Source organism: Mobula hypostoma, chromosome 9 (assembly GCF_963921235.1).
Source record: "Mobula hypostoma chromosome 9, sMobHyp1.1, whole genome shotgun sequence".
Lineage (NCBI taxonomy): Eukaryota > Metazoa > Chordata > Chondrichthyes > Myliobatiformes > Myliobatidae > Mobula > Mobula hypostoma.
This window is the reverse complement of record NC_086105.1, coordinates 143224859-143249606: the sequence shown is the minus strand read 5'-3', so window position 1 is coordinate 143249606 and position 24748 is coordinate 143224859. Positions and strand designations below refer to the sequence as shown.

The following is a 24748-nucleotide window of genomic DNA, read 5'->3' as shown; positions in this document are numbered from 1 at the left end:
AATGGTTTTTTAGCCCTTTCTGTTTCTTAACTCCACCCACAAAAATTCAGCATGTCTACTCTTTCTACAGATGTAATTCCATCTCTTACCAAGAGAGTTTCACCACTGCCTATGCCTTTCTGCCTGTCCTATCAATGCAATGTATATCCTTTGATGTTGAGTGGCAAATATGGCCTTCCTTATGCCATGACACAGTGATGCCCACAATGTCGTACCGACCAATCAGTAATTACACCATGAGTTCATCCACCTTATTCTGAATGCTACACGCATTGAAATACAGCTCCTTGAGTCCTGCATTCTTTGCCCTTTTGCATTTTGTCTCTGGGTACAATTTGACTCTTTGCTCTGTCTGCGTTTGTACACAATTATTGACTTGTTCTTCCTTACCTTCATATTACATCCATCATCTACTTTTACCCCTGCTGGTTCATCCTTAGCTCTATCATATTGGTCTCCATCGTCCTGCCATATTAGTTTAAACCAGTCTCAACAGCTCTAGTAAACCTCCAAATGCCCCAAAACCTCATAATTAATAATGGACTCCAACATGTTCCCAACCTCTGAAGTCAAGCTAACTAGTCTATAATTTCCTGTCTTTTGCCTCCCTCCCTTCTTAAATAATGAAGTGATTGTTGCAATTTTCCTGTCCTCTGTAACCATTCCAAGATCAGATGATTCTTGAAAGATCATCCGTAATGCCTCCATAAACTCTTCAGCTATCTCTTTCAGAACCCTGGGGTGCAATCCATCAGGTCCAGGTGACTTATCCACCTTCATACCTTTCAGCTTCCCAAGCATCTTCTCCCCGCTTCACTCTACTCCCTGACACTTTCCCATTTCTAGCATGCTGCTGGTGTCTTTCACAGTGAAGACTGATGCAAAATACTTACTGAGTTCATCCAACATTGCTTTGCCTCCCATTGCCACCTAGCAAGCATCATTTGCCAATGGTCCAATATTAGATCAGATTAGATTAGATTCAACTTTATTGTCATTGTGCTGAACACAGATACAAAGCCTATGAAATGCAGTTAGCATCTGACCAGAAATGCAAAGAATAGTGTTATTTACAAAATAACAGCAAATAAAAAGTAAGTGCTACAGCACACAAATATAAAAGTACTGAGACAGTACAATATGGGTGCAATACTGGTTAATGCTGTGATGAGATGTTCAGCAGGGTAACAGCCTCAGTGAAGAAGCTCTTCCTATGCCTGCTGGTGCAGGAGCAGAGGATCCTGTAGTGCCTACCGGATGGCAGGAGAGTAAAAAGTCCATGGTTAGGGTGAGATGCATCCTTGATAATGCTTTTCGCCCTGCCCAGGCAGCGTTCATGGTAGATGTTCTCAATGGTGGGCAATTGGGTGCCGATAATCCGCTGGGCAGTTTTCACCACACGCTGGAGTGCTTTGCGGTCCGATACAGGACATTGCCATACCACACTGAGATGCAGCTGGTGAGTATGCGCTCAGTGTTACAGCGGTAAAAGTTCATCAGTATCCCGGGACAGAGGTGAGCTTTCTTAAAGCTCGGCAGGAAATAAAGGCACTGTTGCGCCTTTTTGATCAGGATGGAGGAGTTCTGGGACCAGGTGAGATTCTCGGAAATGTGGACACCAAGGAATTTGAAGCTTGATACGCATTCCACTACAGCTCCGTTGATGTAGGTGGGGACGTGAGTGTGGCTCCTAGAATGCCTGAAGTCCACAATGATCTCCTTGGTCTTCTGGGTGTTAAGGGCCAGGTTGTTGTCGGGACACCATGCAGCCAGGTGCTGGACCTCATTCCTGTAGGCCGTCTTGTCATCCCCTCTGATCAGGCCAACCACCCTGGAGTCGTCTGCGAACTTGATTATGGAATTACAACCATGTACAGGAACACAGTCATAGGTGAAAAGGGAGTACAGAAGAGGGCTCAGCACACAGCCTTGTGGCACGCCGGTGTTCAGGGTGAGAGTGCAGGAGGAGAGGTTGTCTAACTTAACTGATTGGAGTCTGTTAGTCAGAAAGTCCAAGGTCCAATTGCAGAGGGATGAGCTGATACCAAGCTGGCGAAGTTTGGCGATCAGCTTGGAGGGGATCACAGTATTGAATGCTGGATGAAAGGCAATGAACAGCATTCTGACGTAAGAGTTGGGGCTGTCCAGGTGGGTCAGGGCAGAGTGAAGTGCCGTGGAAATGGCGTCCTCTGTTGACCTGTTCGTGCGATAGGTAAATTGATGGGGGTCCAGGGTAGTGGGCAGACAAGATTTCAGATGTGATAGAATCAGTCCCCCAAAGCACTTTGCAATGACTGGGGGTGATGCAACTGGATGGGTCATTCAGGCCCGTGGCAGTGGAATACTTTGGCACTGGCACGATGGTGATGATCTTGAAGCTTGTGGGGACAACTGCCTGGGCCAAGGACAGATTAAAAATGTCCGTGAAGACCCCGGCCAACTGCCCTGCACAGACTCTGAGCACACGGCCAGATATTCCATCTGGATCAGCTGCCTTCCGTACATTCACCCTGCCAGGTGGCACAAACATCGGAGGTGGAAAGTGAAAGAGGCAGTTCACCAGGTGGGAGATCCGCTTTGAGGGTGACCTCCTTGTTCTCTTGGTCAAAGTGAGCGTAGAAGTAATTGGGCTCATCAGGGAGGGAAGCAGAGCTGGAAGGGAGCACAGCACTAGGTGGTTTGAAGTCTGTAATGACCTGTATCCCATGCCACATGCACTGGGCATCCGAGGAAATGCTCCTCGATTCTCTATTTGTATATGTGTTTAGCCTGAGAGATTCCCCTCCTCAGGTTGGCCCTGACTGAGCTGTAAACCTCCTGATCTCCAGACCTGAAGGCTGAATCTCTGGCTTTGAGCTGGATGTGAACTTCTCAGTTCATCCATGGTTTCTGATTGGGGAAAACTTTTATCTGTTTTTGTGATGTCACTCTACCTACACACTTGTTGATGTGCTCAAGGACAGAGTTAGTATATAAATCAATATTAATCTGCGAGTCTGTGGTGGCATGGGCAGCAAACGCGCTCCAGTCTGTGTGCTGGAATTGGTGCTGAAGAGCAGAGTCAGCACCCTCCAGCCAGATCTTAATAGTCTTCATTGTGGGTTTTCATACGTTTAATGACTGCGCTATACATGGGAAGCAGAAACAATGAAAGATGGTCGGACTGTCCCAGGTGGGGGAGGGTAGTGGCTTTGTAAGCGTCAGCCACATTTGTGTAGACATGATCTAAGGTTTTATTACCCCTTGTGGTGCATGATACATTTTGGTAAAATCTTGGAAGCACACTACGTAGGTTACAATGATTAAAGTCCCCAGCGACAATAAAGGCTCCGTCTGGATGCAACGTCTGTAGCTTGCTAATAGCGGCACTTTCATGGCTACTTTAGCATTAGCATCTGGTGGAACATAAACTGCGACAGCAATGATGCATGTAAACTCTCAATATCAACCCTAACCTCTCTTTTAGTCGTAATATGTCTGAAAAAGCTTTTGTTATCCATTGTTATATTTCCACTGTTCATCCGTTATTATTATTTAAGGCTAACTTACCTCATATTTCATCTTCTCTCTCCTTATTGCTTTAATATTTGTCTTCTGGTGGTCTTTAAAATGTTCCTAATCCTCTAAATTCCCACTACTTTTTGCCCTTGCTTTTGCTTTTATTCTGTCTCTGACCTCTCTTGTCAGCCATGGTTGCCTCAGCCTCCCTTTGAAATACCTCTTCTTTGGGATGAATCTATCTTGCCCCTCTCGAGAATCAATGAAACATATCATAATCATTATGTCCAAGTTTAATGACTAAATCATGCCGAAGAAAGCACTGAACCGGAGGTAGGTGTTCAAATCCCAGCCAATATCTCTGGAAGGGAAAAGGAGTTCTAGAGTGTCATCACAATTAAATGTCCCTTGTTGTCAATGAAGCACATTACAATTGTTATAACATTGTAACAGTCCAATTCCGCACGGCTTGTTTGACTGTGATTTCAATGAACCAGAGACAAGTGTGCAACTCTTACTGTGGTTACTGTGGGATTAAATTCCAAGTACTTAAATAAATCTGGAGTCCTATAAAGAGGGTAGCATGCAAATTATGGGCCATTTGGGAGCGTACCTGCTGTTGTTTTAACATGAACATGTCAATAAAGCTTCTTGGATCATTTGCATCCAGTGTCTGGTAGTTCTTGGTTACAAAGTTTTTGACAAACTCAAAAGTTAAGTTTTGATTTTTCAGCATTTTCTTGTGTGAACCAGGTAGAAATCCCAGAATGGGAAACGCATTATAAATCTGTAACATAAAAAAATTTGCTATCAATATATTTGTTCTGAAATACAAGGGTGTTTACAACCTCTCTCTGTGCCAGGTATGGTTCAAGCATGTTTCAAAGCAGCCGCTGTTATTCCAATCCCCAGGACGTCAGCAGCAATATGTCCTAATGACTACAGACCAGTGGTACTTCACTCCCATAGCTACCAAGCGCATGGAAAGATTGGTCACGTCCCATATGAAGGATGTCATGCCGGCTATCTTGGACCAGCATCAGTTTGCCTACAAGGTGAATAGATCAACTGGAGATGCCATTTCTATCGCTCTTCACACTGTCTTGGAACACTGAGATCACAAAGATACCTACATCAGGATGTTTTTCATTAATTGTAGCTCGTCCTTTACCAAAACACTACCGAACAAGCTGATAGTCAAGCTCCACAGTCGAGGTCTTGGCACATCAACCTGCAATGAGATCTTGAACATCCTATTTGTTCCCAGATGGTGAACCAAGGCAAGTGCGCATCAACCCCCACTCACAATCACCCCCCCAACCCTGAACACCGGTGCCCACAGATGTGTATTCTGAACACAATTCTCTGTTCTCTCTGCATCTATACCTGCCCTCTTGCTCATACCACAATCTCAATCATCACATTCGTAGACGGCACATATGTGATTGGCCTAATCACAAGAAATAACAGATAGAGACGAGGTGCCGAAACTCTGTCTGATTGGTGCAGGAACTACAACCTACAACTCAACATTAAGAAAATAAAATACGATAATTGACTTTAGGAAGGCCAGAGGTCCCGACCAAACAAGCCCTGTTATTCATAAATGGCGAGGTAGCGAAAAGGGATTCCAGCTTCACGTTTTTGTGGATTAACATCACTGAGAAGCTCTCTTAATCCATCATCACAACCACCATAGTGGAGAGGGCACAATCCACAGCAAGGAAAACTATCATGGCATGGAGCAGGATCTGGAGCAACTACAAAAATAGGCTGAAAATGGCAGACGGAATGGAATGCAGACAAGTGTGAGGAGTTGCACTTTGGTAGCATTAACCAGAGTAGGTCCTACACAGTGAATGCTTGGGCGCTGAAGAGTGCGGTAGAACAAAAGGGTCAGGGAATATAGGTCCATAATTCATTGAAGGTGGTGTCACAGGTTGATATGGTTGTAAAGAAAGCTTCTTGGCACATTGGCCTTTATAAATCAAAGTATTAAGTACAGGAGACGGGATGATATGTTGATGTTGTATAAGACACGGGTGAGTATTGTGTGCAGTTTTTGTCACTTTCCTACAGGAAAAATCATTACTGGTTCTCGAGGTCCTAAGTTTTATGGAAAGATTGAATAGGTTAGGAGTTTATTCCTTGGAAGGTAGAAGATTGAGAGGAGATTTGATAGACATATGCAAAATTATGAGTGGTACAGAGAGGTTAAATGCAGGCAGAGTTTTCTCACTGTGGTTGGGTGGGACAATTAAAGGTCCTGGGTTAAGGCTGAAAAGTCAAAAGTTTAATTGGAACATGAGGGGAAACTTCTTCACTCAGAGGGTCGTGATAGTGTGAGACAAGCTACCAGTGCAGGTGGTCCTTCCGAGCTCAAATTCAATTTTTAAGAAAAGTTTGGATTGGTATATGGATGGTAGAGGTATGAAGGGCTATGGTCCCAGTACAGGTCAATAGGAGCAGCAGTATAAATAGCTCAGCATTAGCTAGATGGGCCAAAGGGCCTGTTCCTGGGTCATACTCTTCTATGACTTTAGAACAGTGACAATACCACCAGAGGGTCTTAAGGAGAGCTAATCTGTCCAAAATATCTGGCCAACTTTTATCCATGTGTGCAAAAGAGAGCATACAGACATACAGTAAAGACATACAGTATCACGGTGTTGTACTCTACCTGCAGTAAGACAGATCACACAACACTCCAATGAATGATTGATATGGCTCAGCAGATCATTGTGTCTCAATGAGCAAAATGGAGACAATCTACAACTCTTAATGCCTATGGCACTCATAACCTCATTAAAGATTCATCCCATCCCGGACACTGTCTGTTCAATCTTCTGCCATCTGGTAAGAGCTACAGAAACAGCTTAGCCAAGACAGTGAGGCTGGAATACAGCCTCTTCCCGAGGGCTGGTGTACAGTCAAATAAAGCAGCAACTGCCTTGCCGATGGCCTTTGAGTGTTATGGACTATTGAGGTCACTTGTTGCATGTAAATAAGGGATTTCATTCTAAACTAGCCCATATCGCTTGAATTGTAAATATTTGTTTGGCATGGGCTGGAGTAGCACCGTAATCTTTATTGTCTTGAGCAATGACAATAAAAGTTCTTTTCTATTCTAGTCTATCAACAACAAAGCAAGCAACTGATAAGCAATACCCAAAATCTACAGTGTTAGAGAGATGGCAATAAATCTTTAAAAATGTTAAAATTAGAGTGCTAGAAAATTCAACCACCCAGCAAAATAGCTATAGGTTTATTAAAACAAAATTTTCACGCCACCTTTAACATTTCTACCTCAGGCAGTTAATCTGATCAACCATTCTAGTTGGAATCTGCACCCTGCTCCATTAACCCCCACTCCTCTCCCCTGTTACTGCATTGTGATCACTTTAAACACTTTTATAAAGTTGTTTGCATTGTATATATATGCTGTTATTTATGGATTTCTGCACATTTTATTCCATATCTTTACTTGAACCTCTAAATTTATATTTCATATAATTATTTATTCTTTGCAATTGTTGGACGTTGTTTTCTTGCCATGCCAACACACTGACCATACTGGACCCATACTGGAAAGTCAAAAACCCTCCTTAGCTCTGCCACGAAATGTAATGACTAGGCTGTGAGATTCCTTGCTCCCGTAAAGTGCTGAACAGGCTGAGAGCGCTTCCATCGAGAAGATTGACCCTCTTCAAAATTATAACGAAAACTCTGAGATGGAAAATGAAGCCAACACTGTGGTTGAAAAGGATAATGAAATATAAAATGAATATCGCTGGTCTTCAGAGTCAGTTGACTCGACAGTTCATCTTGTCAGGCAAGGCCAAATGCAAGCAGGCAGTGAAATGTTGCTGTGATTTGCTCAAGTCAAGACAAGTGATACGACTGAAAAGAATGGAGTTAAGTCACAATGAAATGGTAATTTGCTGACACGTGCACATTCACCAGCGCAATTGCTGTATCTGTGCGTTGCCCAGTCCGTGGTTGTGATGTACTTTTTTGAGTTACTGTCACCTTCCGGTCAGCTTGAACTGGCCTGGCCATTCTCATCTGACCTCTCTCTTTAATACTGCATTTTCGCACACAGAACTGTTGCTCACTGATGTATTTTTTGTTTTCGATTTTTGCACCATTCTCTGTAAACTCCAGAGACTGTTGAGCATGGAAGTTCCAGGAGATCAGCAGTTTCTGAGATGCTGAACCCTCTCCATCTGGCACCAACAGGCAATACCAATGACCAAAGTCAATTGGGAGGAGATGCTGGCAGGGATGACAGCAGAATAGCAATGGCTTGACTTTCTGGGAAAAATGAGGAAGGTGCGGGACAGATATATTCCAAGAACAAAGAGACACTCAAATGGCAAAACAGTACAGCTGTGGCTGAGAAGGGAAGTGAAAGGCAATGCAAAAGCAAAAGAGTGGGAATGCAACGAAGTAAAAATTAGCAGGAAGATAGAGGATTGAGAAGCTACAGAAAACAGCTTAAAGATTCATTAGGAGAGAAAACATAAAATATGAAAGTCTGCTAGCAAACAAGATCGAGGTGGGTAGAAAAAAGCTTCTTCAAGTATATAAAAAATAAAAGAGAAATAACAGAAGATATAGGACCGCTAGAAAATGAGGCCCAAGATATAGTAACGAGGGACAAGGGGATGGCAGATGAACTAAATGAGTATTTTGCATCTGTCTTCACTGTGGAAGTCACTAGCGTGTGCCAGATATTGAAGGGTGTGAGGGAAGAGAGGTGAGTGTAGCTACTATTACCAAGGGAGAAAATGCTGTAAAAGCTGAAAGACCCAAAGGTGCAAAAGAGACTTGCACCAGATGAACTGCACCCGAAGGTTCTGAAATAGGTCGCGGTAGAAATTGTGGAAGCATTAGTAATGATCTTCCAAGAATCATTGGACTCTGGCATGGTTCCGGAGGACAGAAAAATTGCAAATGTCACTCCAAACGAGGGAGGCAGCAGGAAGGAGGTTATAGACCAGTTAGCATCTCCTCAGTGGTTGGGATATGTTGGAGTCAATTGTTAAGGATGAGGTTATGGAGTACTTGGTGACACAGAACAAGACAGGACAAAGTCAGCATGGTTTCCTTAAAGGAAAATCTTGCCTGACAAACCCAATGGAATTCTTTGAGAAGATTACAAGAAGGATAGATAAAGGGGATGCAGTGAAAGCTGTATATTTGTATTTTCAGAAGGCGTTTGACAAGGTTCCACACATGAGGCTGCTTACCAAGTTAAGAGTCCATGCTATTAATAAAAAGTTATGTGCACAGTGAGAGCATTGGCTGATTGTTTGGAGTTAGCGAGTGGGAATAAAAGGTTTCTTTTCTGGTTGGTTGCCAGGGACTAATGCTGTTCCACAGGGGTCGGTATTGCGACTGCTTCTTTTTATACTGTATATCAATGATTTAGACAATGGAATAGATGGCTTTGTTGCCAAGTTTTCAGATGGTACAAAGATTCGTGGAGGGGCAGGTAGTGTTGAGGAAACAGGAAGGCTGCAGAAGGACTTAGACACATTGCAATAATAGGAAAGATAATGGCCTAATTCTGCTCCTGTGTTTTATGGTCTTATTCCATGGTCAAGATCACATTTACTCCCCTTTCTGATATTTGGTCTGAACAACAACTGAACCTTTTGGTCATGTCAGCATGCTCCCACGCCTTGCGTTACTGCCACATGATTGGCGGATCAGATATCTGCATTAACGAGCAGGTGTACAGGTGTATCACTCTGAGTGTATATTTGCAATTCTGGTGAATGATCAGATTTACCTGAACGACAGCAGAACCTGCAAGTTGGAAGTTTTCATTCACTCTCTTTACCAAAGCGATGAATGTCTTGTCTTCATAGTCAAATCTATCACCAAAAGCTATGGAACAGATGATATTGGCCACAGCAGCATTTAACTGAATGGTTGGATTAAATTCTTGGCCTGCAGAAATACAGATCATTTACAAATTACTGACAATGCTAAATACAATTTGACTCTTTATTAAGTGTCCTGAATAGTCTTTCAATTTCCTCTTTAAATTCAGCATATTTCTGGTGTTTTTCCCTTCTTGATTTCTATAAGTTGTGTGAGCTTTGAATGGATATATCTATTAATTACGTAATAATTTTTGTGGTAGCCACTTCATCTTGTATTGCCAGAAGGAACCCAGAGCTTCTGGGGAGAGGGCTCCAACTCTGATCCAGGCGTTCATTTCGTTGTCACTGATTTGATACCTTATTTTCCTTCACTTCTGTAAATTACAGGGCAGGTTTAAAGCTGAACGAAAACATTGGGGGCTTAGAGAGTTGGCCTGGAAATTCCACTGTAATTTTAATAGCGGTGGTTGTTTTATTTTTGGTTGTTAATAGACAGCGTAGTTATTGTACAACAATTCTTCATCTGATGCTAAAGGAATTTCAAAAGTATTGGGTGTATTTTATATATGTTAAGTTTTTCTATTAACAATTAGTGGGCCAGAATCAAATCATTGTTGGTAGTTATTATAAAAAGACGAAAATTTTCTGCTTTTCTCTGGTTTGAATTGGAATTCTAAAATCTATTATCAGTTGTTCTTCACACCCTTTCATACCCTTATGGCTCTTTCTGCTCTTCTGTAAGTTTATTGTTGTTATAAGTTTGTGGTGATTAGTTGCGAGATGCACGACTTTACATTTTTATATAATGTTTATAAACAATTAATAGGATTATATTTTGATAACAGGGCATCAGTTGTGATCTCTCCTTTCGGCAAACAATCTGCTTTAAATTCTTTCCAAAATTTGAGCACTTTTTCAGGATATTTCAGAAAATTATTGATATATATCAGTAGTTAAGGATGAAAGCAAGCAATTTTTTTATATACCAATGAATATTATCATTGCTGCTACTTTTCCAGTTGGGGCAACTTATTATTATTATTATTATCTGTTTATATTTACACAACTTGCATCATCGGTTGCTTGTCAGTATTTGTTTGAGTGTTGTTATTCGGGAAGATGTGGAATCGATATGGGTAGAGCTGCGTAACACTAAGGGGCAGAAGACGCTGGTGGGAGTTGTGTACAGGCCACCTAACAGTAGTAGTGAGGTCGGAGATGGTATTAAACAGGAAATTAGAAATGTGTGCAATAAAGGAACAGCAGTTATAATGGGTGACTTCAATCTACATGTAGACTGGGTGAACCAAATTGGTAAAGGTGCTGAGGAAGAGGATTTCTTGGAATGTATACGGGATGGTTTTTTGAACCAACATGTCGAGGAACCGACTAGAGAGCAGGCTATTCTGGACTGGGTTTTGAGCAATGAGGAAGGGTTAATTAGCGATCTTGTCGTGAGAGGCCCCTTGGGTAAGAGTGACCATAATATGGTGGAATTCTTCATTAACATGGAGAGTGACGTAGTTAATTCAGAAACAAAGGTTCTGAACTTAAAGAGGGGTAACTTTGAAGGTATGAGACGTGAATTAGCTAAGATAGACTGGCAAATGACACTTCAAGGATTGACGGTGGATATGCAATGGCAGGCATTTAAAGGTTGCATGGATGAACTACAACAATTGTTCATCCCAGTTTGGCAAAAGAATAAATCAAGGAAGGTAGTGCACCCGTGGCTGACAAGAGAAATTAGGGATAGTATCAATTCCAAAGAAGTAGCATACAAATTAGCCAGAGAAAGTGGCTCACCTGAGGACTGGGAGAAATTCAGAGTTCAGCAGAGGAGGACAAAGGGCTTAATTAGGAAGGGGAAAAAAGATTATGAGAGAAAACTGGCAGAGAACATAAAAACGGACTGTAAAAGCTTTTATAGATATGTAAAAAGGAAAAGACTGATAAAGACAAATGTAGGTCCCCTGCAAACAGAAACAGGTGAATTGATTATGGGGAGCAAGGACATGGCAGACCAATTGAATAATTACTTTGGTTCTGTCTTCACTAAGGAGGACATAAATAATCTTCCAGAAATAGTAAGGGACAGAGGGTCCAGTGAGATGGAGGAACTGAGCAAAATACATGTTAGTAGGGAAGTGGTGTTAGGTAAATTGAAGGGATTGAAGGCAGATAAATCCCCAGGGCCAGATGGTCTGCATCCCAGAGTGCTTAAGGAAGTGGCCCAAGAAATAGTGGATGCATTAGTGATAATTTTTCAAAACTCGTTAGATTCTGGACTAGTTCCTGAGGATTGGAGGGTGGCTAATGTAACCCCACTTTTTAAAAAAGGAGGGAGAGAGAAACCGGGGAATTATAGGCCGGTTAGCCTAACGTCGGTGGTGGGGAAACTGCTGGAGTCAGTTATCAAGGATGTGATAACAGCACATTTGGAAAGCGGTGAAATGATCGAACAAAGTCAGCATGGATTTGTGAAAGGAAAATCATGTCTGACGAATCTCATAGAATTTTTTGAGGATGTAACTAGTAGAGTGGATAGGGGAGAACCAGTGGATGTGGTATATTTGGATTTTCAAAAGGCTTTTGACAAGGTCCCACACAGGAGATTAGTGTGCAAACTTAAAGCACATGGTATTGGGGGTAAGGTATTGGTGTGGGTGGAGAATTGGTTAGCAGACAGGAAGCAAAGAGTGGGAATAAACGGGACCTTTTCAGAATGGCAGGCGGTGACTAGTGGGGTACCGCAAGGCTCAGTGCTGGGACCCCAGTTGTTTACAATATATATTAATGACTTGGATGAGGGAATTAAATGCAGCATCTCCAAGTTTGCGGATGACACGAAGCTGGGTGGCAGTGTTAGCAGTGAGGAGGATGCTAAGAGGATGCAGGGTGACTTGGATAGGTTGGGTGAGTGGGCAAACTCATGGCAGATGCAAGTTAATGTGGATAAATGTGAAGTTATCCACTTTGGTGGCAAAAATAGGAAAACAGATTATTATCTGAATGGTGGCCGATTAGGAAAAGGGGAGGTGCAACGAGACCTGGGTGTCATTATACACCAGTCATTGAAAGTGGGCATGCAGGTACAGCAGGCGGTGAAAAAGGCGAACGGTATGCTGGCATTTATAGCGAGAGGATTCGAGTACAGGAGCAGGGAGGTACTACTGCAGTTGTACAAGGCCTTGGTGAGACCACACCTGGAGTATTGTGTGCAGTTTTGGTCCCCTGATCTGAGGAAAGACATCCTTGCCATAGAGGGAGTACAAAGAAGGTTCACCAGATTGATTCCTGGGATGGCAGGTCTTTCATATGAAGAAAGACTGGATGAACTGGGCTTGTACTCGTTGGAATTTAGAAGATTGAGGGGGGATCTGATTGAAACGTATAAGATCCTAAAGGGATTGGACAGGCTAGATGCGGGAAGATTGTTCCCGATGTTGGGGAGGTCTAGAACGAGGGGTCACAGTTTGAGGATAGAGGGGAAGCCTTTTAGGACCGAGGTTAGGAAAAACTTCTTCACACAGAGAGTGGTGAATCTGTGGAATTCTCTGCCACAGCAAACTGTTGAGGCCAGTTCATTAGCTATGTTTAAAAGGAAGTTAGATATGGCCCTTGTGGCTACAGGGGTCACGGGGTATGGAGGGAAGGCTGGGTTCTGAGTTGGATGATCAGCCATGATCATAATAAATGGCGGTGCAGGCTCGAAGGGCCGAATGGCCTACTCCTGCACCTATTTTCTATGTTTCTATGTTTCTATGATTCTATTGTTTTTCATTGTTCTATTGTGAATGCCTGCAGAAAAATATCTCTCAGGGTACTATCTGGTGACGTAATGTATATGTACTTGGACTATAAATTTACTTTGAAAGTACAAAGGAGATGTTAGGAAGTATTCACACAGAGAGTGGTGAGTGCATGGAAAGTGCTGGTGGAAGCACAGATATTCGGGGCATTTAACACACTCTTAGATAGAAACATGGACAATCAAAAAATGGAGGGCTATGTCAGAGGGAAGGGTTAGATTAATAATCTTACAGTAGGTTAAAAGGACAACACAATATCCTGGGCTGAAGTGCCTTCATTATGCTATAATGTTCTATGTTCTATGCTTTTTATGTCTACTCACTTGGACTTACCTTTATGGGATTCAAACACTTTTATCAGGAAATGGGCTTCTTCAATGATTTTATCTTCAATAGTTTTCTTGCCCATCCCAAAGTCCCGTAAAGTGGACAGGGTGAACCTTCGCATCTGCTTCCAGGATTCACCATTTCCAAAAATGATGCCTATAATTATTGTGACAACTTGTCAATGCAACCTGCTACCCAAATTAAAACTGATCAGAAAATGAGTAAATATGCTTTCTATCTAACGGAGTTACAGTATAATGCTGACCTATTACCTCCAGACTCAAGTTAGGCAATTCTTTACTCAACTCTTAATTTAGAGCTTGCATTTTTTTAAATCGCAACACAAATATCAACAAGCGACAGAGCAGTGTAGTGGTTAGCACAAAGGTTTTCCATGCAGGTGACCCAGGTTCATTTCCTGCCAATGCCTGTAAGGAGTTTGTAATTTCTCCCCTGTTCATGTGGGTTTCCTGTGGGTGCTCGGGTTACTTCTGGACAAAAGGTGAACCAGTTGATTGGTTAGTTGTTCATTGTAAATTGTTCCATGATTAGACTGTGGTGAAATCGAGAGTTTGCTCAGTGGCATGGCTCAAAGGGCAGGAAAGGCCTATTACATAAGAAGATAAAAAATAGGAGCAGGAGTAGAGGCCCGTCGAGCCTGCTCCACCATTAAATAACACCATGGCTGATCTGACCATGGGCTCATCTCCACCTTCCTGCCTTTTCCTCGTAACCCTTAATTCCCCTACTATACAGAAATCCATTCCACATTGTATCTGAATCAATCAATACATGAATATATAAATAAGCCTTAACCGGGGCCAGGAAATTAAATAATGCATTCTATTCTTCCTGTTCTGCCAATACTGTGCCCAATGAATGAGGGAGAGCATGACAAGGAAGCTATGGTTTCACTTTGATATGTGGCTGTAGCTTAGAGGAACAGCACTTCACGGCAGTTTTGGGCTTGGTTGTACCCACTCCGTGAATAAGTTTTATTAAGAAAGGTGAATGAAAATAGGGTAGGAGGAAGCGGAGTGTTCATTGTATGAATGGGGTAGTGCTGGAGTGCCATTGGTTCATTGGGCTTTGGCGATTTCAGGGTGATAAGTTTCTTTTCCCTCTTTATTCTTCATCCCTGATTTGTTCGGGCCCAGTCAGTGCAGTGAGAATGGTTCCGGGGCTGTGTTTTGTTCCGTGTGTGAGATGTGGGAATTCTGGGAGCTATCCAGCCTCCCCGATAACCACACCTGCATCAGGTGAACCGAGGTTCATCTCCTCAGAGGACGCATTAAGGAACTGGGGCTGCAGCTTGATGACCTTCAGCTCATACAAGACAGTGAGGAAGTGATACCCCTAGGTAGCAGGAGGGAGTTATCTGGATGGCAGTCAGGGGAAGGAAGAGAATTGGACAGCCAGTGCAGAGCACCCCAGTGGTTGTCAATAATAAGTATACAGCTTTTGATACTGTTGAGGGGGATGACCTACTGGGGGGAGCCGCAGTGAACGAGCGATATCTGCAGGACAAAAGGTTGTACTTGAGCATCTGTCAAATGTCTTATCTGGGAAGGGTCTCTAGTTCAGCTGATGATCAGTAGAGGCTTCATTGCGTCCACTTATAAGTGGTTTGATCCAGCTATTCCTGAGCAAAACTAGTTCACAAAATGGAGGTTGCAGAACAATCTCAGAAAATGGTGGCTTCCATTGCTTCTACCACATGGCTAGAAGATAGATATTTGGTTTGCCTTCTTCCACTGTCCTTGTCTCATTACTTTTAATTATATTTAATTACTTTATGGCCACGAAACAACATACCTATGCCAAACATCAATAAAACATCTCTGTTCTTATATTGCCATACAATCCTTCCTTGGCCATGTCTGTCTAACAACATGTCTGGGCTAGGGTTAAATTATGGTAGCCAATGATCCCAATACCCTGCATATCTTTAGTAAGTGGGAGGAAATTACAGCATCTTAGAGAAACCCACACAGTGACAGGGAGAACTTGCAAGCTCAACACAGGCAGCATTAGAGGTCGGAATTGAACCTGGGTCTGTGGAGCAGAGAGGCGGTAGAATTTACTGACTTCATCCATTCCCTCACAGCTCCCCGATCCACCCAATATTCCAGTCACCTGGCTTCAGTTTTCCCCTCCCAGTTTCTCAGTTCATCATGCTCTTCCCCCGCCCACCTTCCCCTCAATTGGCTTCATCTACAAATTCCATCTTGTCCTCGTTCCACTCTTCTCTTTCTGGCTTCTCCTCTCTCCCTTCCAGTCACAACGAAGGGTCTCGGTCTGAAATGTCGACTCATAGTTCCTCTCCATAGTTGCTGTCTGATCTGCCGAGCCCTTTCTGTGTGTTACTCTGGATTTTCAGTATCTGCAGAATCTTGTATGTTAATGTTGTGTCTAAGACCATGAGAGTAATTTAGACCCTTAGAGCCTTACACCCTAGAATAAGAACCCTCCGACAGCTACTGAACTGAGCAGAGTGAGAATAATGATGGTGAGCATTACCATAACCGTGTGTTAAATCATCAAATATCGGGTTGTGGGCTCTTCCTGCAAACTTATCTGGATGGTTGATAAGAGCATCCTTCACTGTCTCGTAACCAGACAGGACCACCACTCTCATTGTCCCGAGCTTGATGCTGAAGATTGGACCATATTTCTCAGACAGCTGAAACAGTAAGAACAAGTTTCCATCAACAGTTAATTAATTAAGCAATCAATTCCTTGTTTTTAATATTCACTGATACCACCACTTCATTGGAAATGGCCACTAGTTTATAGCCCAGAAACTGCACTCAGTGGCCACGTTATTAACTTCATAGATACTCCTGCCTGTATCAATGAAATGTCGAATCAGCCAGTCACATGGCAGCAACTCAATGCATAAAAGCAGGCTGAAATGGTGAAGAGGTTCAGTTAGTGTTCAGACCAAACATCAAGATGGGAAAGATGGAGAATGGTGCAAAATGTAAAAAAAAACATACAGTGCGTGGCAGCTCTGTGGACAAAATGTATTGCTGCTGGCAGAGGGTAGAGGAGAATGGCCAAGCTCGTTCAAGCTGACAGGTAGATGACGGTAACTGAAATAACCACGTGTTACAACTGTGTTGAGCAGAAGAGCATCTCTGAATGCACATGCTGAACTTTGAAGTGGATGGGAGACAGCAGCAGAAGACCACATCAGGCGCCACACTTGTACCTGATCAATTGGCCACTGAGTGTACGTCATCCAGTCGTAAATCTCCTCTGCACTTGCTTCCACCGTTCAGGGTCTTCACGTTATATATTTATTTAGCGCAGAACAAGCCCTTCTGCCCCAGCAAGCTGCACCACTCTGCAACCCAGCCAGTTAACCCTGGCTTAATGACAGCGCAATTTGTACTAAACGGTACGACTTTTGGACGATGTGAGCAAACCGGAGCATCCGAGCGAACCCCATGCAGCTCACCGGCAGGACACACAATCTCGGAATTGTTCTCGGAACTCCGGACGTAAGAATCGGAAGGCCATGTTCGGTTTAGTCTTGAAAATGTTTATATTAAGTACTTGGGTTAAAACATAGAAAATAGGTGCAGGAGTAGGCCATTCGGCCCTTCGAGCCTGCACCGCCATTTATTATGATCATGGCTGATCATCCAACTCAGAACCCCGCCCCAGCCTTCCCTCCATACCCCCTGATCCCTTTAGCCACAAGGGCCATATCTAACTCCCTCTTAAATATAGCCAATGAACTGGCCTCAACTGTTTCCTGTGGCAGAGAATTCCACAGATTCACCACTCTCTGTGTCAAGAAGTTTTTCCTAATCTCGGTCCTAAAAGGCTTTCCCTTTATCCTCAAACTGTGGCCCCTCGTTCTGGACTTTCCCAACATCGGGAACAATCTTCCTGCATCTAGCCTGTCCAATCCCTTTAGGATGTTATACGTTTCAATCAGATCCCCCCTCAATCTTCTAAATTCCAACGAGCACAAGCCCAGTTCATCCAGTCTTTCTTCATATGAAAGTCCTGCCATCCCAGGAATCAATCTGGTGAACCTTTTTGTACTCCCTCTATGGCAAGGATGTCTTTCCTCAGATTAGGGGACCAAAACTGCACACAATACTCCAGGTGTGGTCTCACCAAGGCCTTGTACAACTGCAGTAGTACCTCCCTGCTCCTGTACTCGAATCCTCTCGCTATAAATGCCAGCATACCATTCGCCTTTTTCACCGCCTGCTGTACCTGCATGCCCATTTTCAATGACTGGTGTATAATGACACCCAGGTCTCGTTGCACCTCCCCTTTTCCTAATCGGCCACCATTCAGATAATAATCTGTTTTCCTATTTTTGCCACCAAAGTGGATAACTTCACATTTATCCACATTAAATTGCATCTGCCATGAATTTGCCCACTCACCCAACCTATCCAAGTCACCCTGCATCCTCTTAGCATCCTCCTCACAGCTAACACTGCCACCCAGCTTCGTGTCATCCGCAAACTTGGAGATGCTGCATTTAAATCCCTCATCCAAGTCATTAATATATATTGTAAACAACTGGGGTCCCAGCACTGAGTCTTGCAGTACCCAACTAGTCACCGCCTGCCATTCTGAAAAGGTCCCGTTTATTTCCACTCTTTGCTTCCTGTCTGCTAACCAATTCTCCATCCACACCAATACCTTACCCCCAATACCGTGTGCTTTATGTATTTCTCTTGGCGTAACCTGAGCAGGCTTATCGAAAGGGGGTATTATCTGAATACATTTGGCAATGGGAGTATGTTTTGGAAGTTGCCAAAGTAAAGTATTGTGTAACTTTTCTGCCGTGTTTCCTAGAATACTGAATTGAATTGCTATCAACACTCTCAGGCGCTCAATAGGATCGGTATGCAGTGTCCAGTCTCTGCAGTCAGTACATAGTGTCTCGGTCGCGACTGCTCTTACCTCCATGAGGCTTAAGTGGGGCTTCTTTAGATCCAGGAGGTGCAGGTTCCCGACGATCGGAAGAGGAGTGGGTCCCGGGCGAAGTTGAGCTCTACGTGAGATTTAGATCCTTTGCGAAAATAAGCGAGAAAAAACGCGGTAAGGGCGCAGAGGAGTACCAAAGTCACCGCCTCGAGTGAGTAAACACCGGCGAACGACATCTCACACTCTTTTTGTTTTCCGAATTCTTCCGGCAATCAGGAGCAGGATTCTAGGGCAAACACTGAGCGAACTGGGACCTACTGTAATCACTCGTTTTGCAATTGGAGAGAAGTTAACTTTGTGTGGGCGGTATTAATACGCGCATCAGAGCAAATAACTTTGCATGCCCACTGGGAAAAAGGAGACACTGCACATTTCACTCACAGTGAAACAGTTTTCTGGAAAGGCGCTGCAACCGCGGCGGTATCTGGGTGAAAAGTTATCGTTTTAGGTTATTTGACATCAACGTGTTACATTTTATCTTAACCTGTGCCTACACAGGTCCGTTCTGCTGTAAGATGGAAGAGACCACGACCAATCACTGAGCGGGAGCGCGAGAAGAGAGCTGTATTTTCACTACGGGTCACACTCAAGATGAATAAGGCAGCCCCTTGCTGCAGGTTTTCGAAGTTGGTCTGCGACCAATCACTGAGTGGGTTTCTGGTCGCTCCGCTATCAGAAGGATGTTGGGGCTTTAGAGAGAATGCAGAAGAGGTTTACCAGGATGCTGCCCGGTTTAGAGGGCATCAGGTATCACGAGAGGCCTGATAAACTTGGGTTGTTTTGAATGGAAGAGCCGGGGCTGTAGGTGAGGTGTACAAAAGGATGAGAGGCATACACAGAATACATAGGGAGTACCTGCTTCTCATGATTGAAGTATCCGTCACCAGAAAGTGAGAGGGGGTAGGTTCAAGGGAAATGTAACGAGTAAGTTTTTTTCCTGAGAGTGTGATGGATGACTGGTATGGTGGTAGAGGCAAATACATCAGCGGTTTTGAAGTGACGCTTGGATGGGCACATGGATGTAAGGGAGATGGAGGGATATGGTAGAAGGGATTATGTTTGGCTCTTTTTGGTGGGCTTTTTAGCTATTTTGGCGCAACATTGCGGGCCGAATGGCCAGTTCCTGTGCCGTACCCTTCAATGTTCTATGTTAATAAACCCCAATTAATGGTCCGGGGTAACGATTTTTAATAGTAATCTTGCTAAGATCCCGATAATCAATACAGGTATCAGGCTGCCATCTTCTTAGTGTCAAAGGACCCCCCCCCCGCCCCGCTACCCCGGCAGAGGAACGCGGGAGTCTGAACTCACGCTGTCAACGCCTCTTTAAGGTAATCGTCCATAACTTGTCTATCAGTACCAGATAGGGAGAACAGAAAGGCGGGATCCCGGTAATAACTCAATGGCGCAATCATAATTACAAAGGCGTGGCAGTGAGGTAGCCTTCTTCTTCCTAAAAACTGCTAGGAAAATCAGAGTATTCAGGAGGGTCTGTCTTAATTTCATCAATGCATTCTGACTCAGGAAGTTGGGTGATCTTCGTTTTGACCTCGGGCGCCCCAGACACCTACGCAAGTTGCTGGGAAATCCATGAAAAACAAACATTCCGGCAACACACGCAAAATGCTGAAGGAAATCAGCAGGCCAAGCAGCATCTACGGAAAAGTGTACAGTCAACGTTTCGGGTCGAAACCCTTCGGCAGGACTGTAGTAAGGCTATCAAACAGTAATAACTCCGCCGGACCAGTCAATCACAGCGACATATTAAGACTACCATGAACACCAAGAATAAACGGGATATCTGTACAATGAATTAGGTGGTAGTTAATCTTTCGTGGTGCTCCACTATCCGAAAGCCTAACGGCCCAGAAATAATGGCTCCGGGAATACAGGGGTTAACATATGAGGAGCGTTTGGCAGCTTTGGGCCTGTACTCACTAGAATTTAGAAAAATGCAGGTTTATCTCATTGAAAACTACCGAATGTTCAACGAACTAGATATTGTGGATGTGGAGAAGATGTTTCCTATGGTGGGGATATCCGGAACTAGAGGGCACAGCCTCAAAATTGAGAGGTGAACTTTTGGAGCAGAGGTAAAGCAGATTTTCTTTCAGCCAGAGAGTAGTGAAGCTGTGCAACGCTCTGCCACGGACTGCCGTGGAAGTCATGCAGAATATGACGCATCCATAACCACTCTTTGCCTTCTTTGGGCAAGCCAATTCTAGATCCACAAAGCAAGGTCCCCTTGGATCCCATAGAACATAGAACATAGTACAGCACAGTACAGGCCCTTCGGCCCACTATGTTGTGCCGACCCTTAAACCCTACCTCCCATATAACCCCACCTTAAATTCCTCCATATACCTGTCTAGTAGTCTCTTAAATTTCACTAGTGTATCTGCCTCCACCACTGACTCAGGCAGTGCATTCCACGCACCAACTAGACTACCATGACTATTAAGACTACCATGAACACCAAGAATAAACGGGATATCTGTACAATGAATCAGGTGGTAGTTAATCTTTCGTGGTGCTCCACTATCCGAAAGCCTAACGGCCCAGAAATAATGGCTCCGGGAATACAGGGGTTAACATATGAGGAGCGTTTGGCAGCTTTGGGCCTGTACTCAGTAGAATTTAGAAATGAGTAAAAAAACCTTCCTCTAATATCCCCCTTGAACTTCCCAACCCTTACTTTAAAGCCATGTCCTCTTGTATTGAGCAGTGGTGCCCTGGGGAAGAGGCACTGGCTGTCCACTATATCTATTCCTCTTAATATCTTGTATACATCTATCATGTCTCCTCTCATCCTCCTTCTCTCCAAGGGTAAAGCCCTAGCTCCCTTAATCTCTGATCATAATACATTCTCTCTAAACCAGGTAGAATCCTGGTAAATTTCCTTTTTACCCTTTCCAGTGCTTCCACATCCTTCCTGTAGTAAAGCGACCAGAACTGGACACAGAACTCCAAGTGTGGCCTAACCAGAGTTTTATAGAGCTGCATCATTACATTGCGACTCTTAAACTCTATCCCTCGACTTATGAAAGCTAACACCACATAAGCTTTCTTAACTACCCTATCTATCTGTGCGGCAACTTTCAGGGATCTGTGGACATGTACCTCCAGATCCCTTTGCTCCTCCACACCACCAATATCCTGCCATTTACTTTGTACTCTGCCTTGGAGTTTGTCCTTCCAAAGTGTACCACCTCACACTTCTCTGGGTTGAACTTCATCTGCCACTTCTCAGCCCATTTCTGCATCCTATCAATGTCTCTCTGCAATCTTCGACAATCCTCTACACTATTCACAACACCACCAATCTTTGTGTTGTCTGCAAACTTGCCAACCCACTCTTCTATCCCCACATCCATGTCCTTAATAAAAATCATAAAAAGCAGAGGTTCCAGAACCGATCCATGTGGGACACCACTAGTCACAACCCTCCAATCTGAATGTACTCCCTCCACCACGACACTCTGCTTTCTGCAGGGAAGCCAATTCAGATCCACTTGGCTAAACTTCCCTGAATCCCCTGCCTTCTGACTTTCTGAATAAGCCTACCATGTGGAACCTTGTCAAATGCTTTACTAAAATCCATGTAGATCACATCCACTGCAGTACCGTCATGTATGTGCCTGGTCACCTCCTCAAAGAACTCTATCAGGCCTGCTAGACACAATCTGCCCTTCACAAAGCCATGCTGACTATCCCTGATCAGACCATGATTCTCTAAATGCCCATAGATCCTATCTCTAAGACTCTTTTCCAACAGCTTTTCCACCAGAGACGTAAGACTCATTGGTCTATAATTACCTGGACTATCCCTACTACCTTTTTTTAACAAGTGGACAACATTCGTCTCCCTCCAATCCTGCAGTACCATTCCCATGGACAATGAGGACATGAAGATCCTAGCCAGAGCCTCAGCAATCTCTTCCCGCGCCTCATGGAGCAGCCTGGTGAATATTCCGTCAGGCCCCGGGGACTTATCCGTCTTAATGTATTTTAACAACTCCAACACCTCCTTTCCCTTAATATCAAGATGCTCCAGAACATCAACCTCACTCATATTGTCCTCACCTTCATCAAGTTCCCTCTCATTGGTGAATACCGAAGAGACGTATTCATTGAGGGCCTTGCTCACTTCCACAGCCTCCAGACACATCCTTCCACCTTTATCTCTAATTGGTCCTACCTTCACTCCTGTCATCTTTTTGTTCTTCACATAATTGAAGAATGCCTTGGGGTTTTCCTTTACCCTACTCGCCAAGGCCTTCTCATGCCCCCTTCTTGCTCTCCTCAGCCCCTTCTTAAGCTCCTTGATACCCTATATTCCTCAATAGACCCATCTCATCCTTGCTTCCGAAACCTCATGTATGCTACCTTCTTTCACCTGACTAGATTTTCCACCTCACTTGTCACCCATGGTTCCTACACCCTACCATTCTTTATCTTCCTCACTGGGACAACTTTATCCCTAACATCCTGCAAGAGATCTCTAAACATCGACCACATGTCCATAGTACATTTCCCTGCAAAAACATCATCCCAATTCACACCCGCAAGTTCTAGCCTTATAGCCTCATAATTTGCCCTTTCCCAATTAAAAATTTTCCTGTCCTTTCTGAATCTATCTTTTTCCATGATAATGTTAAAGGCATGGAGCGGTGGTCACTATTGCCCAGATGCTTACTCACTGGGAGATCTGTGACCTGACCCGGTTCATTACCTAATACTAGATCTAGTATGGCATTCCCCCTAGTTGGCCTGTCAGCATATTGTGACAGGAATCCATCCTGCACACACTTAACAAACTCTGCGCCGTCTAAATCCTTGGAACTAATCAGTTGCCAATCAATATTAGGGAAGTTAAATTCACCCATGATAACAACCCTGTTATTTTTGCACCTTTCCAAAATCTGCCTCCCATTCTGTTCCTCCGAATATCTGCTGCTACCAGGGGGCCTATATAATACTCCCAATAGAGTAGCTGCTCCCTTCGTTTTCTTGAATTCTACCATTCAGACTCAGAAGAGGATCCTACTACATTACACACCCTTTCTGTAGCTGTAATAGTATCCCTTACCAGTAATGCCACCCTTCCACCCCCTTTCCCCCCTCTCTATCCCTTTTAAAGCACTGAAATCCAGGAATATTGAGAATCCATTCCTGTCCTGGTGCCAGCCAAGTCTCCTTCTCAACCCCAGTTCTCAGCCTTCTCCCCATAAAATTTGATGCTATGTCCAATCAAGAACCTATCAATCTCTGCCTTAAATACAGCCAACAATCTGTCCTCCACAGCTGCATGTGGCAACAAATTCCACAAATTCACCACCCTTTGACTAAAGAAATTTCTCAGCATCTGTTTTGAAAGAACCTCCTTCTATCCTGAGGTTGTGCACTCTTGTCCTATACTCTCCCACCATGGAAAACATCCTTTCAACATCTACTCTATCTTTCAACATTCGAAAGGTTTCAATGAGATCCCCCCCCCAACTATCTGAATTCCAGCGAGTACCGACCCAGAGCTATCAAATGTTCTTCATATGATAACACTTTCATTCTTCGAATCATCCTTGTGAACCTCCTCAGGACTCTATCCAATGTGAACACATCTCTTCTATAACCAGGGGCCAAAAACTGTGAACAATACTCAAGGTGAGGCCTCACCAGTGCCTTATAAAGCCTTGCTTTTGTATTCTAGACCACTTGAAATGAATGCTAACATGTCATTTGCGTTCTTCACCACAGACTCAACCTAAAATTTAACTTTTAGGGTGCTCAGCACAAGGATCCCCCAAGTCCCACTGCCTCTCAGATTTTCCGATTTTCTCCCCATTTAGAAAACAGTCTACACATTTATTTCTATCACAGTGCATGACCATGCATTTTCCAATGTTGTATTTCATTTGCCACTTTCTTGTCCATTCTCCTAATCTGAAATGTGATTTTGACCATGGAACAAGAACATAAAATATAGGAGCAGAACTAGGCCAATTTCTTGCCTGTTCTCATAATATGTCTAAGTCCATTTGCAGCCTTCCTGTTTCCTCAACACTACCTGCCCCTCCACAAATCAGAGAACTTGGCAACAAAGCCATCCATTGCATCGTCTAAATCATTGATATACAATATAAAAAGAAGCAGTTCCAACACCAACCCCTACGGAACACCATTAGTCACTGCCAGCTAACCAAAAGCGGATCATTTTATTCACACTCGCTGCCTCCTACCAATCACCCAGTGCTCTAA

At 43.7% G+C, this 24748-nt stretch overlaps 1 protein-coding gene across 1 annotated transcript in view; it reads right to left on the bottom strand.

Annotated features, from left to right (window-relative positions):
* LOC134352289 (uncharacterized) overlaps window positions 1-24748 on the bottom strand; it is a 94087-nt gene that overhangs the window by 52496 nt on the left and 16843 nt on the right. Inside the window, exons 2-5 of the mRNA XM_063059579.1 lie at window positions 16052-16214; window positions 13538-13687; window positions 9296-9456; window positions 4071-4285 (exon numbers count right to left, since the gene is read on the bottom strand). Coding sequence (XP_062915649.1) covers window positions 4071-4285; window positions 9296-9456; window positions 13538-13687; window positions 16052-16214 — 689 coding nt within the window. The remainder of the gene's footprint in view (window positions 1-4070; window positions 4286-9295; window positions 9457-13537; window positions 13688-16051; window positions 16215-24748) is intronic.